The sequence below is a fragment of the Parasteatoda tepidariorum genome, chromosome 9, assembly GCF_043381705.1.
Source record: "Parasteatoda tepidariorum isolate YZ-2023 chromosome 9, CAS_Ptep_4.0, whole genome shotgun sequence".
NCBI classification, from domain to species: Eukaryota; Metazoa; Arthropoda; class Arachnida; order Araneae; family Theridiidae; genus Parasteatoda; species Parasteatoda tepidariorum.
This window is the reverse complement of record NC_092212.1, coordinates 32,371,381-32,384,534: the sequence shown is the minus strand read 5'-3', so window position 1 is coordinate 32,384,534 and position 13,154 is coordinate 32,371,381. Positions and strand designations below refer to the sequence as shown.

Sequence of the window (13,154 nt, the reverse complement as noted above, 5' to 3'; positions counted from 1 at the left end):
TATATATATATATATATATATATATATATATTACATGCATTTCCATCTACAAAATATATATGTATTTATTTCATGTATTTCTATCCATTAAAAATATACATATTTATTGCATTTATTTCTTTCAGATATGCTTAAATATTATTTTTACATTTTCCTGTGCAATGTAGCCAGTCTATGATCACTACTTCTACAAATGTTACAAACTACTAGAAATGTAAAACTAATTTTTTTAAGCGTTTTGCAACCATTATCCATTAAACAACAAAGAGCTTAAGTATGTCGCTTTATTTACAATGTACTGTCTGAGGTAGCGCTTACTTTTGCTCTGCTAACCAGAAATTCGAAATTGCTTTTAAGTAAAGAGTTAATTGTCGGAAGTTCTGACGCCACGCTTTGCTCACCAGTTCTATAGATTGTAGCGCAATCATTACTTGTTTCTTAACCATAAACAGATTGTCATATTATCTTGGTTGCCAACTTTCTACTCTTTTTGTTAAAATTTATTCTAGTTGTAGCTATGTTGATGTTTTCATGTATTATTTATTCATTAAAACTAATTTTTCACACCACTGTATTCAAATTATTTAAAAGTGCATATGCAACGCAACTTTGGTTCAGCTATGAATAGGATAAAGCCACCACACGATTTGGTAGTCTGCGCAGATTATTTGAAAACCGAATCACTTGTGCGCATGAACCCAAATTCTATTTTAAAAGTACTTGAGAGAAATTTATCATATATATCAGAGATACCAACTGCTCTGAACAAGCCAGAATAATTAAAAAAACGGTAAATAAATACAAAGTAAATTTTGCAAATATTTGACTATTTTTGCTTGTTTTTTGAAAGGAATTAGCATGACATGAGCAGAGATGCCAACTTGCTCCGGACAGCAAATATATATTTTAAAGTGCTAGTTTATCAATTGTGATTCTTGGTTTAATAAATTCAATTTAGTAGATTTTTATCCACCACTATTTCTAAATAATTCGTAGGCTTATAAAAATCACCACTTTATAGTTCGTATGTAATGTTATACATTTTAAAAAGAAAGCAAAAATAGTCAAATATTTGCATAATTTACTTTGTAGTAATTTACCTTTTTTTTTTAATTATTTTGGCGTGTCCGGAGCAGTTGGCATCTCTGCATGAGTTCTAAAAAGTGGTGAATCATATAAGCCTATGAATTATTTAGAGATAGTGGTGGATAAAAATCTACTAAATTGAATTTATTAAACCAAGAATCACAATTGATAAACTACCACTTTAAAATATTTGCTGTCCGGAGCAATTTGGCATCTCTGATATATTTGAGTATTGAATCTGTAGTGGTTGACAAGTGAATAAAACAAACCAATTATATTCATAAATGAAACAAATTTTTTGACATATATTTGCTACCACTTTCTAATTTTTAATAGATTTCATATTAAATGGTTCTTTCACTAATTGGTTCACCTTCATAATGGTCTGATCAAACTAACTGCAGAAAACCGTGTAGAGGCTTTCAGTTATAGGAGGCGTTGATAGGTGCCCAATGAAGTCAATATGCTAGGTCTTAGTTCCAGCTTTAAAGTGGTGAGGCTTTTAAAAAGTTGGCTAAATTACCAGAAGTTCATCTTTGCTCTTTAAATGCCTACCACTCTATAAAATATTTAGCCAAAATGGTAGCAGTTGGCAGACCAGTATTTTTGATAAAATTATCGAATAAAAATGGAAGTTTTAACACTAGCGACAAATTCCTGCTAGTTTTTATAAAATTTTGCCTGCTGCTTCTTTAAATTGTAATGTATAACTGACGAATTAATTTTTTGGAATATTGCAGGAAAACTTATCAAATTGCAATCAGTTAAAAGCCATTTCTTACATTTAATTGTTATTCATTTATTTTTTAAAGGAGTTATTTAAACTGAGTCAAAAAAATTTTAAACTTTTTTAACTATTTACATGTATGCCAAAAAGGACAGAAAATATGCATTTGCACAAATAACTTCTTTTCTAAAGCTTTTACCGGGATGTTTCGAAAATTCATTTCTTTCGAGGGAAGGATTTTTTAAATGTTGGCAAAATTAATTTAATTTCCGAAAGATTCAGGTTTTGATTGTCTATTACTCTTTAAAATATTTTGCAAAACGCGTAATAGTTTGCGGTCATTCAAATGTTATAATAATATAAGAACAAATCAAAAAAAAAAATTTATTTGAGCTCATAATTCTTTCGGAAACAGCAAAATCATGCATCGAGTCATAACAATCGATATTTTATTTTATAGGTAAATGAATATGGCAAAAGGAACAAAAATATTTTCACTTACATAACTTGATTCTTGTGACGAACCAACTGTTTTCGCCTGAAAAATATTTAAAAAAAAAATGATTAGTTTTATTAAAAAAATGTAAGTAAAATGATTTTTAAAAAATCAGATTAAAGCTAGAAAAGTATTTGAAAGTTTTTCGAATGATTTTTTAAAAATACATGCAAATAGTGGGCTAAAAGCCCACTAGAATTTGTATCCCAATATAAATGCTTCTAGCGTATTCTAATCGAGTGAAACAGTAGCTACGAAAGCTAATTACTGACTTCTTGGCGTATAGTTATGTATTAGTAACTTTAATTTTATTATTTACTGCAGTTATTAATTAGCATATTTGACTTGATTTTTATTAGAATATTGATTGATTAACTCCTCGAACTGTTGAGATAGAATCCTAGAACGTGAAGATCCAATCATTAGATCAAAAAATATTCAAGTCCGTTATCTTTTTTGCACTGTAATTCTCTGGTTTAATTGTTAATATTGCGAGTTACTGTACCAGTACTGACAACTGCCTAACGATACTAGGATTCATATACAATCTTCAATAAATTTAAAAAGTGGTCGCAAAATTAAGAGAATTAAAATGTAATTTAATGCGTTTTTACTCATTACCAGAGTTGCCAACTGTTCCGGACAAGACAGAATACTTAAAATGCGGTAGAGAACTAAAAATTAAGATTATGCCGACTTTTTAAAAGGCTCTATACAATTTAACTGTGGTCCTTTCCTTTGTTTATTAAAACTGGATACATGAAATACTTTCAAAATACATTGAGTTATAAACATATTGGGTTTAGCTTCATTATGGTAGCTATACAAGAATTTAAATACTTTGCTTCATAAATTAAAAGTTGCAAAACTAATAAGAGTATTTTAAATCAATTAACAAATCTATTGAAAAATGTTTCTATAATTAATAAAATAAATATTATGAGTTTTTTAGAGTTCATATGAAAGCTCAGATTTTAAAATTTTGTTTATGCTGTTTCCATCTGCTCTAGACTATGGTTGATACACTGTATGATGATTCACTGAGAAATTTCTAAGATTCACTAAGAACGATGATACACTGATGGATGATACTCTGATCGATGATTCACTGTGGATTCTCTGAGATTCTGCAAAGGATGATTAGGATGGCATTTGGAAAAAGTGAGTTCACAGTTGAGATCGAACCAGGGATCAGGGGGACAGCAGGCGAGTGTGTTAACCACTACTCCACGTCGATGCACTACTATTTGTGTTGATAGTGATGGTACGATGCATTTAACTGCGGTAAAAAAGCTAGTATAACTTAAACCTTTCAATTATTCAGAAGTGGTGATATGTAAAAACACTATAAATCGAATTTATTAAATCAAAAATCATACATTAAAAGACTATCACTCGAAAGTATTTATCCGCTGTCCGGAGCAAGTTGACATCTCTGTGTATATAAATAAAACTATTTTTGTGTGTTCTATATTGCATTAGTTTCTTCAAAACATTTTAGTAGCTATAATGATATAAAAATATTCAAAATTTACTCGAATTATTTGTTTCTAATAATCTTGGCTTTTCCAGTCACCGATTGACCCCCGTGGCGCTACGAACAAACTCAGTGCAGATCACCGGTCACTCCCATGGACATTCAACCAGTTGCACCATGGAAGTATTTTTCTATCATATTTCACAATTTATGGTGTAACTAAAATAAAATCATCTTACATTTAACTAAACTTTGGGATTATGAGAAACTTTGCACCAAATACAGTTAAAAATTTACCGAGTTTATTTACAGTGTATGTTTCCTCCTTTTTTGAGGGATATGGGGGGTGATATAAAAGGGGATGAATTGAATTTCTTTTAAACTGGCAAAGTGAGGCATTGTTTCCAATGTTTTATTTCAAGCTAAGTTGAATCAGGCCAATAATTTAGAGCTTATAAGAATTTCATAAACAAAAAGTACACATTTGAACTTGTATCTGTTCACGCATCTGGCACAGCTGTCAAAGTGATGCATTGGTTCCTACGAATTTTTTCAAACTGAATCAAAGAAGGCTATACATACAAACCAATCGAACGAATATTTCAAAAGATGTGAGAGTTTTTATGTATAAAAAAGAACTTCGTTAGACAATTCATGCACACATATTAAATCGTTACCCATGAGCATCTAAACGTGTAAGGTTTATTTTCCGAAGTAATTTTTTACACTAAATTGTTAGGACTAAATTTAGAAATTATACGCTTTTTATTTACAATTCGAACAATTATGTGCTTCAACTTATTTACGAATCCTACTTTGCACAAGAAGTAAATGATCCAAAAAAGTTTTCAACGTATTTTTTTTCCATACTGGAGTTAAAAATTGCTCTGGTGGAAAAATGGCGGACAAGTCCTCCTTAACTCCCTTGTTAACAGCATGCATACTCGTTGTGCATGCTGTCTGTGTGTCAGAGGTGACCATACACCATACTAGAGGCAACACACACTGTACAAGCCTCACTTTTATTGTCATCTTTTATCCTTAAGTTCAGACTACATTCGATTTATTAGCAATAGGTCTTGCCAGTGAATGGCACTTTCATTTTTGTTTTGCATACTTTATTATCATGGAATAAGCTATATCCATACCAAATTTCATTAATTTATATTCAGATATTTGGGAAAATGTCTTCCATCTCTTAATTTTGTCCACCAGTGTAGTAAAACTTCAACTCCATGCTGTCTCACTGTGTGATGAAGTTTTTTTTTTTTTTGGAGGGAGGGAGAAGTTTTAACNTTTTTTTTTTTTTTTTTTTTTTTTTTTTTTTTTTTGTAGGACGCTCGATGCCGGAGATATCTGTTTACATATGTTCCTAAACACTGAAAATGTAAATGCAATAAATATTGTAAATAAATTAAACTTACTGCTGACGCCAATCTTGACAAATCTACGTTATTAATCTGAACAATACCTTGACCGGATGGTGAAAAACTAACATTTTTATTAAGTGCACTTTTGAAGATGAGATTTCCATCTTGTACGACGATCCGAGGCCTGGAAAAAAATTATCCTTTTTTTTCAAAATAATAACCATAATTGTAATTTCAAAAAGTTTAAATTTAAGTTTTGGTATTAAATTATGCTAAATACAAAGCACTAACAATGTATATGACGCTGCAAATTAAAGTTCTAAATCTCAAATCATAATTTTTTTAATTAATTTATTTAATTCTTAGTAACTATACAAAACTGCACCTATTCAGACATCGTCTGCATGTGTGGGTTTAAATTATGTATCTATAATTTTAAAAAAAAATAAAAATAACATTACTAGAGAAATAAAAAAAATATGAAATTTTGTTTAATAAATTCTTTTTTTAGATAATTAAATTCAATAATATTTAGGTTTTATGAAATGTAATCGATTTTATTATTTAACTTCCTTCGGTGCCCTTTATTCGCCCTTTCCAAGGATTTCGTCGAAATTTGAGGGGAGATTAATCGGCATTTTACGATGTAATAAAGCCAAATATTTACATGCCTGGCAGTGCATATAAGGGTAAAAAATGCATGTCATGGGCACGTCAGGAAATTTTATTTTCGAGCCGTACTCAAAACAGTATTTTCCAAATACAGTTTTAAACTTACGTTTTCATATTTAAGGTGTGCACTATATAAATAAATATAAACTTTAAAAGACGAAAAATAAGCAACCAAAGGGAAAAAAAAATTCGAGTAAACAGAACCTTATTCAATAATTAATAAAAATTAAAAAAAAAGCGTCAAAATTGGAGGAACACAAAAGATATTTTTCATTCTGTTCCTTATTTTAATTCAAACATTTGGCTATATTAGTGACAGTTTAAATTGAATTATGAATATTCATGGTACACCCTTTTATTTATACCTTAAGAATCAATGATTACATGGTAATGAGTTTTTCTCATAGAAGATTTAACTTTTAAAGAGTTTAATATAAACAAAATATTTATTATATTAAAAGGAGAGGACTTAATTTTTTCCCTAACATCTGCAGGGTTATTATTTCTGCAATTATTATTATTATTTATGCCCTGTTTTTTTATCAAGATAAAATTAGTAAGCATACTTGTAAAAATGACTAGTTAAAAAAATTAAATATCAGATTTTTTTTTTTTTTTTTTTTTTTTTTTTTTTTTTTTTTTTTTACAAAAAAGAAAAAAGTGGATGCGCAAATGTTTTTTGGTTATGATTTATTATGAAGAAACCAGGTAGTTTATATATACCAATAACCAATACCACAACTTTATTGAGTATAATCTACCACAACTTTGTTTAGTATAATAATATTGACATATGCTTTAGAAATATAGATATAAATGGCATTTTTAAAGATAGAAAAATAGCTTACAGATAGATATATCTAAAGAAAAAGACAAAATATGTGCTACCATTTATTAATTTTTTTACATAAGTGTTTTTGATTTAAAGACTAAATCTTGGGCGAACCCACTAGAGCTTGTACAGAGTAACCAGATCAATTCGAACTCCAACTTTTTTTATTGCTAGACAGTTATGGGTTAAACTGTCATTTTAATTGTAATAAAAAAGTATATCCGTAATAATGTTTTTCCAGAATCTTTACCGCTCTCTTTATGTCTATTACAAAATTAAATTTAATGTTATTTCGAGGCCTGTTAACAAAATCAACTTTAAGTATTTTGAAAACCCTATTAGCTTTTGATAATCTCTGGAACATTTACCACATTCCTTGTTAATACGACTTAGACTACATCGGACATACTAGACGCGCTTTAAAATGTTCACCTGAGGAACATGAAAAATATGTCCGTTATCAAGAATACAAGAACGAAAAGTCATCAAAGGCTGAACTTTGTTGGAATCTTGGGCAAAAATTCAATTTTGATAATGACAAAATTATTTCCATCTCAGTCACATCACCTTAATATCTTGAAGCCCTGGAATTTTGTTTTAGTCAAATAAATACTGATTCCCTTGCTACTGACATACGTTCCTCAACACCCCTCCAGAGCACGCGGAATTACATTTTCGCCTGATTTGTCCCTCTCGGCCACTGTGATTTATCGGCCTCTGTTTGTCATCTTTTTCTCTCTCTCGGCTACTGTGGCTTGTCTAGTTTTGTTTCTCACCTTTATTTTTACATTTTTCGTCGGCAACTATGATTTTTATATTACAAATCACTTTCGTTTCTTCTCATTCACGTCTGGCATATCTTGAAAATGGGCGCCTATTTTTGAGCGCTTGAGACAGGTAGATTTTTTTCTGCTATTTATATATTTTTGTAGCTAATAAAGTTTTTAATCAGGTAATAAAGTATTATTTTTAAATTGTGTGCTAAAATTCGGTAAATATCTTAAAATTTGGAAATTTTGTCATGATACCTTAGAGCATGGCATAAAACCATTGATTCAGTTAAATTTACTGTTGCCAATCGATAGAAAAATATCAGAGCTTATGGTGGCCTCATATATATATATATATANATAGATATATATATATATTTCACTACCACTGAAATAAAAATTTGCTGGAGCTTCAAACAGTTGGAGTTTCTGCGTACTATATAAGATTACCACAATTCGTATGAAGGGTTGCTACTTTATACAGGAAAAGTTTAAGACTAGTGGGAATAAAATGTTTAAACTAAAATTATCATCGACTAAAAATATTTCTAAATTAAATTACTGTGTTACAACTGAATTTTTAAAATTAACGTGAAATTAAGGCCAATTAATTTTACGATTAGCAAGTGTAACATTGTTCAACACTTTTTAAGATTTTTCTAGACTGTGGTCCAACTTGGTAAATTTGGTTCGAATTGTTTTGCGTGGTAATTGATTAAAAAAATCAACAAAAATCACAGTTAATAATCGCACTTATAATCGCCTTTATAAGAAAAGATAAAGTATACGTTGAAACACACAAATCAACAAAATAAAGTTATTATATTGATTTGTAATTTTTAACATTGGCTTTTATCTACATTTCGTCCATCTTCACAAAGATTTTATCCTTTTCAATACAAAATGTCTGTTGTTATTTGTACATGCTATTGTACATTTATATAAATGTACTTTAAATTCGCATTTCTTTAATTTTTCTCATGAAGTTCTGTTTTTTAAACAATTTTTTCTTATCACGTATGGCGCAAAAAAGTTTTAATATTGACTAGTAAGTTTGTATATTGGCTTTCATCTTTATTATCATCTTCACAAACATTTTATCCTTCCTGATGTAAAATTTATTATTTTATTTATATGCATTGATAAATATATTTTTTTTCCTAAGGAATTATTTTCAAAATAAAATTTCTTTAAATTTTTTTCATGAAACTCTATTTTTTCTTATAGTTTATGACATGAAAAGTTTTTATATTGAGTTGTAACTTAATACGTTGGCATTCCTCTCTATTTTCATCTTCAGAAACATTTTATCCTTCCTGATAAGAAAAAAAATTGTCGGTTGTTACTTACATGTTATCATAATATTCATAAAAATATATTTATTTTTTCTGCAGAATTATTTTTGAATTCCTATTTTTTTAAGTTTTCATTGGGAATTTCTATTTTTTACCAATTATTTAAGTATTTCTAAAGTAAAAATTATAAACATGGAAAATTTTAAACATAAAATTCAACGAATGGAAAATCGTACTTGTTTAAACAAACTAGCTTTTATTTATTTATTTACTTTTTGCGTCATACAATTTTTTAATAATAACAATCATATAGTCCTTTTTAGATATTCATGCATTTTTTAAAATGAGAAAGAAAAAAAGGGGCATAGTTGTGGGGGGCGCATATAGGGGTCTGTAATCCTGTATTAAACCCTGAACACGTTCCATGCGAATAGTTGTACTTTTAGAACAAAGTTATTTTGCAAGTAATTTTTTTTTGCAAGTATTTTTGAATTCCTTTTTCTTTAAGTTTTTCTCAGAGATTTCTATTTTTTACCAATTATTTTAGCATTTCTAATGTAAAAATTATAGAAATAAAATTCAACGAGTGGAAAATCTGACTTATTTAAACAAACTAGCTTTTGTTTATTTATTACCTTTTTGCTTCATACAGTTTTTTAAAAATAAAAACCGTAGTCATTTTTAGGTATTCATGCATTTTTTAAAGTGAAAAAAAAGGGGCACAGTTGTGGGGTCCGTAATCCTGTATTAAACCTTGAACGTGCATGTTCAATGCTAATAGTTGCACTTTTAAAACCAATATATTTTGTAACTAACAATCTCAACTAAGTAAAGGAGATTTTTTATGACAATATAAAGATATATACATATTTATATCAATTGTTTACCTGTCTAAAAATGGATCACTTTGCTCAGAAGTACTAATCATGCAAAATTCAAGAAATATATAGCAGAAAATGAGTAGTTTCAAATTCCATGAATCAGTCATCATTACACTTCAGACTCTTCAGATTGAATTAAAACACAACCCCATCCAAAAACTACCGCAGAGTTTCTGAAATCACTGAAATCGAAGTGAAAGAAAACACCACCTGCAGCTGTTTTTATTGAAGATACGCCCCCCACCACGGACAGCATATTACTCTCTCCCCATATTATTTTTGTTTAAATATTTCACCGTGTAAAGTGGCACTAGGTGGTGTTTAACTCAGGCAAATATTAATTTACACTAATTATTTCGGTATTCATAATAATCAGGAATCGGAGATCGGAAAGAAAAATATCTAATTGTCCGATCGGAAGTGAATATTCCTAAGAACTTATTAATAAATTATATATATATATATATACCCGATACAATACACCAATAGTACAATAAATGTTGTGGAAGAGAATTTTATATGAGTAAGAAATATTGTAGAATAAAATTTACTAAATAAAAAATACTATGAGTTATAGAAATTAATTACGATAGTTTTAGAATTGTAAGGTTTTAAGAATAACGTTGCAGATAAATGACAAACTAGGACATCCGAATATTTTTTGTTCATACATGTATTAATATTTGATGTGCAAAATGAAAGTTTAAAATTTAGCTTAAAAGTTAATGATTGTTAATTTCAATGAATATTTTCAGGGTCCTCAAGGAAATCAAGCTNGCGTATGTGGTATATGAGTGGAAGAGGCATGGAGAGCTGTGACCGATGACGGAATGCAACGCACCATTATTGTAAACTTTTTTTATAAATTATATATACAACGAATTCTGAAAATATTAGTCAACAATCTTAATGTCTTAGTGCAATGGAGTGTACAATATTTTTTGTCATTCCATCTTTAGCTAACACAATTAAACTGGGTGGTTTGCCTACTCGAGAGCATGCCACGTATAATTGTCTGTGTGAAAAACATGGTGTGCTCAAAACTAAAACACACACAGACATTGTTTGGCCTTGTCAATGCAAATGCCAATCTAATGGGGGATCTGATGCGTTTTAATGGAATTTGCACATGTGTGGGTATAACAGGGATTCGTGGAAGTAATATACTTTCACCCCGGAATTTGTCATTTAAAATAATGACTTTGATAACGTTGTTGATTAATTCTTTAACGACTAATCGCGTGCAGTTGCACAGCCGTGGTGGGTTCAAATTACGAAGCAAAATAACGGGATATCCAAATTGGAGTTCTAAATTATGCAGTGGTATGCCTGGTAAATCCAATGAGTTTAAGAACTCAGTTGGAAAATTTGCATCTTTAATAGGATCGCAAACTGTATCAACGGATTTGTATGTCACCAAGTTACCTGGCAATAACTGTTGTATCTTCAGATTCAATTCGCTTACGTCCACATTTTTTGCTGATAAAATCGCCCTTTCTGCCAGTGAGCATCGGTGTGTGTGTACATCGGGAAATATTAGGTTAAAGAGAGCATCTTGTAAATCAATGATTGTGCAGAAATCGTCCGGTAATTTTATGCATCCAGTCTCTTCCTTAGTTACTTTTTAATCACCGATATCTAACAATTATTTTGAGAATGTTTCAGCAGATGGATCTTGAAGCATTTGGACGCGCATATTTACTTTTAGTTGAACATTTTCAACATTACTCCACAGTGGAGATGATTTCAAGCAAGCATTGATCTCATCAGCGTACGTTGAGCGCGGAATGACGGGAAGTATTTGTCTGAAATCACCTGAACTGCCGCCAAATAATTTGTCATTGTTTATTATATCTTTCAATGTCCTGTTCAACGCCTCAAGCGAATGTTTGAGTGCCATAGTGCATTTTTCCCAGATGATAATTTTACAGTGTTTCAACACTGGGGCCATAGAACCATAGTAGCTTCATTGGAGGTGATGTACCGGGCAATTTGGTACAGCGTTACTTCATCGTTGTTATTCATTGGAAGAGCAGTCACGTTGGTATTTTCAACTCGAAATACTACCATATCACTGCCTTTATTCACATACTTGCAAATATATTTGATGCAAGATTTTATATACTTTGATTTTATATACTTGCAAATATATTTGATTAAATTATTTTCATATTTATTGTTTTATGTGTTACAGTTTCTATGATTTATTGATTAGTTGAATGTATATTTTTGTTTTACTATAGTGTTTAGGGTGAAGATTAAAGTGCCATTAAAATGTTATTTTTTTCTCTTCAACGAAATTGATGAAGGTCGACGTTGGAGAGTGGGTTGTTCATATTTTATTGACATTAGAGATGAGCTTTGCTCTAAACTTTTTATTATGAATAATTCAATAGTATATTATTAATGATTAGATTGCATTTCTAGTGTTTATATTGTTTTCTTTTTTAAATTATGATATAATATTATTTTTATAGTGTATTTAAAATGCTTCTGAGGAAAAAAAAATATGGTTCAAACGTCAATTTAACTAGTGACGGCGAACAAAATAAAGTTTTTTTTTCAACTTTTGTTTCCTAATGGTTTATCGCGGTTAAATCGTTATAAGAAATTAAATTTTTCGGAACTTTCTTTTGAACCTAACGATGAAAAGTTTTAAAATAAAATTAAAGAAATTTGAAATTCTTTTACTTTTTCGGACTTGGTCAAAACTAAATATTCCTATTTAAAAAATGTGAAAACTTATATGTTACCCAAACAAAAGGACAGTTAACACTTAACAAAATATGTGAGTTTCCCTTATTACGATAGGCGAAATTGTTAACTCAGCTAAGTTTTTTACACTTGATACTGATTTACCATATGCTTTAGTAGGGTTGCAGACTTGCAAAGATTTTTGTTTGTTTATTGACTGCTAATTCTAAAAGTGACAACTTATCTTTGCACATTAGACAGCAGAATTATCAAAATGTTAAGGTTAAAAACAATGAAAAAGATGTTTCAGTAAGAATAAATGTCGAAAAAATAAAAGTTAAAGATGTTTCAGAAAAAGTAAACATCGAAAAAATAAAAGTTAAAGATGTTTCAGTAAAAGTAAACATTGAAAAAATAAAAAGAAAGAATGTCCAAAAAGTTCAAATGATTCGAAGATAGATCTAGGTAATGGATGCGTACATTATCAGGTTAATATCGACGAAAAAATATGTAAAGGGTAACAAAAAAAAAGAAAAAAAAGGAAAAATAGGAAAAAGAAAGAATGACCCAGAAACTGATTACAAAATAAATAAAAAGAATAATTTAAGTAAGCAAAATTTTGAAAAAGTACATGTATCAAAGCTTAGGAAATATCACAACCCACAAATGTTGAAATTAAATTCTGAATAAATAACACATGTTGTCCAGTTCATTTGCATAAAAATTTTGTATATTTTTGTGTGAAAAATTTTTTTGAAAATTTTAGTTGAATAGTTATATTTCATCAAGTAAATAATCATTTAACCACACAGAATCTTAAATTCTGATTAAATGACACTTGTTGTCCAGTTCGT

The 13,154-nt window shown here is 29.3% G+C and overlaps 1 protein-coding gene across 1 annotated transcript in view; it reads right to left on the bottom strand.

The window, feature by feature from the left end:
• LOC107441357 (cubilin) overlaps positions 1-9,800 on the bottom strand; it is a gene marked incomplete in the record, with an annotated part of 195,714 nt that extends 185,914 nt beyond the window's left edge. The window contains 3 exon segments of the mRNA XM_071185787.1: positions 2,316-2,351; positions 5,211-5,340; positions 9,613-9,800. Coding sequence (XP_071041888.1) covers positions 2,316-2,351; positions 5,211-5,340; positions 9,613-9,716 — 270 coding nt within the window.
• Between the last annotated feature and the right edge of the window lie 3,354 nt (positions 9,801-13,154).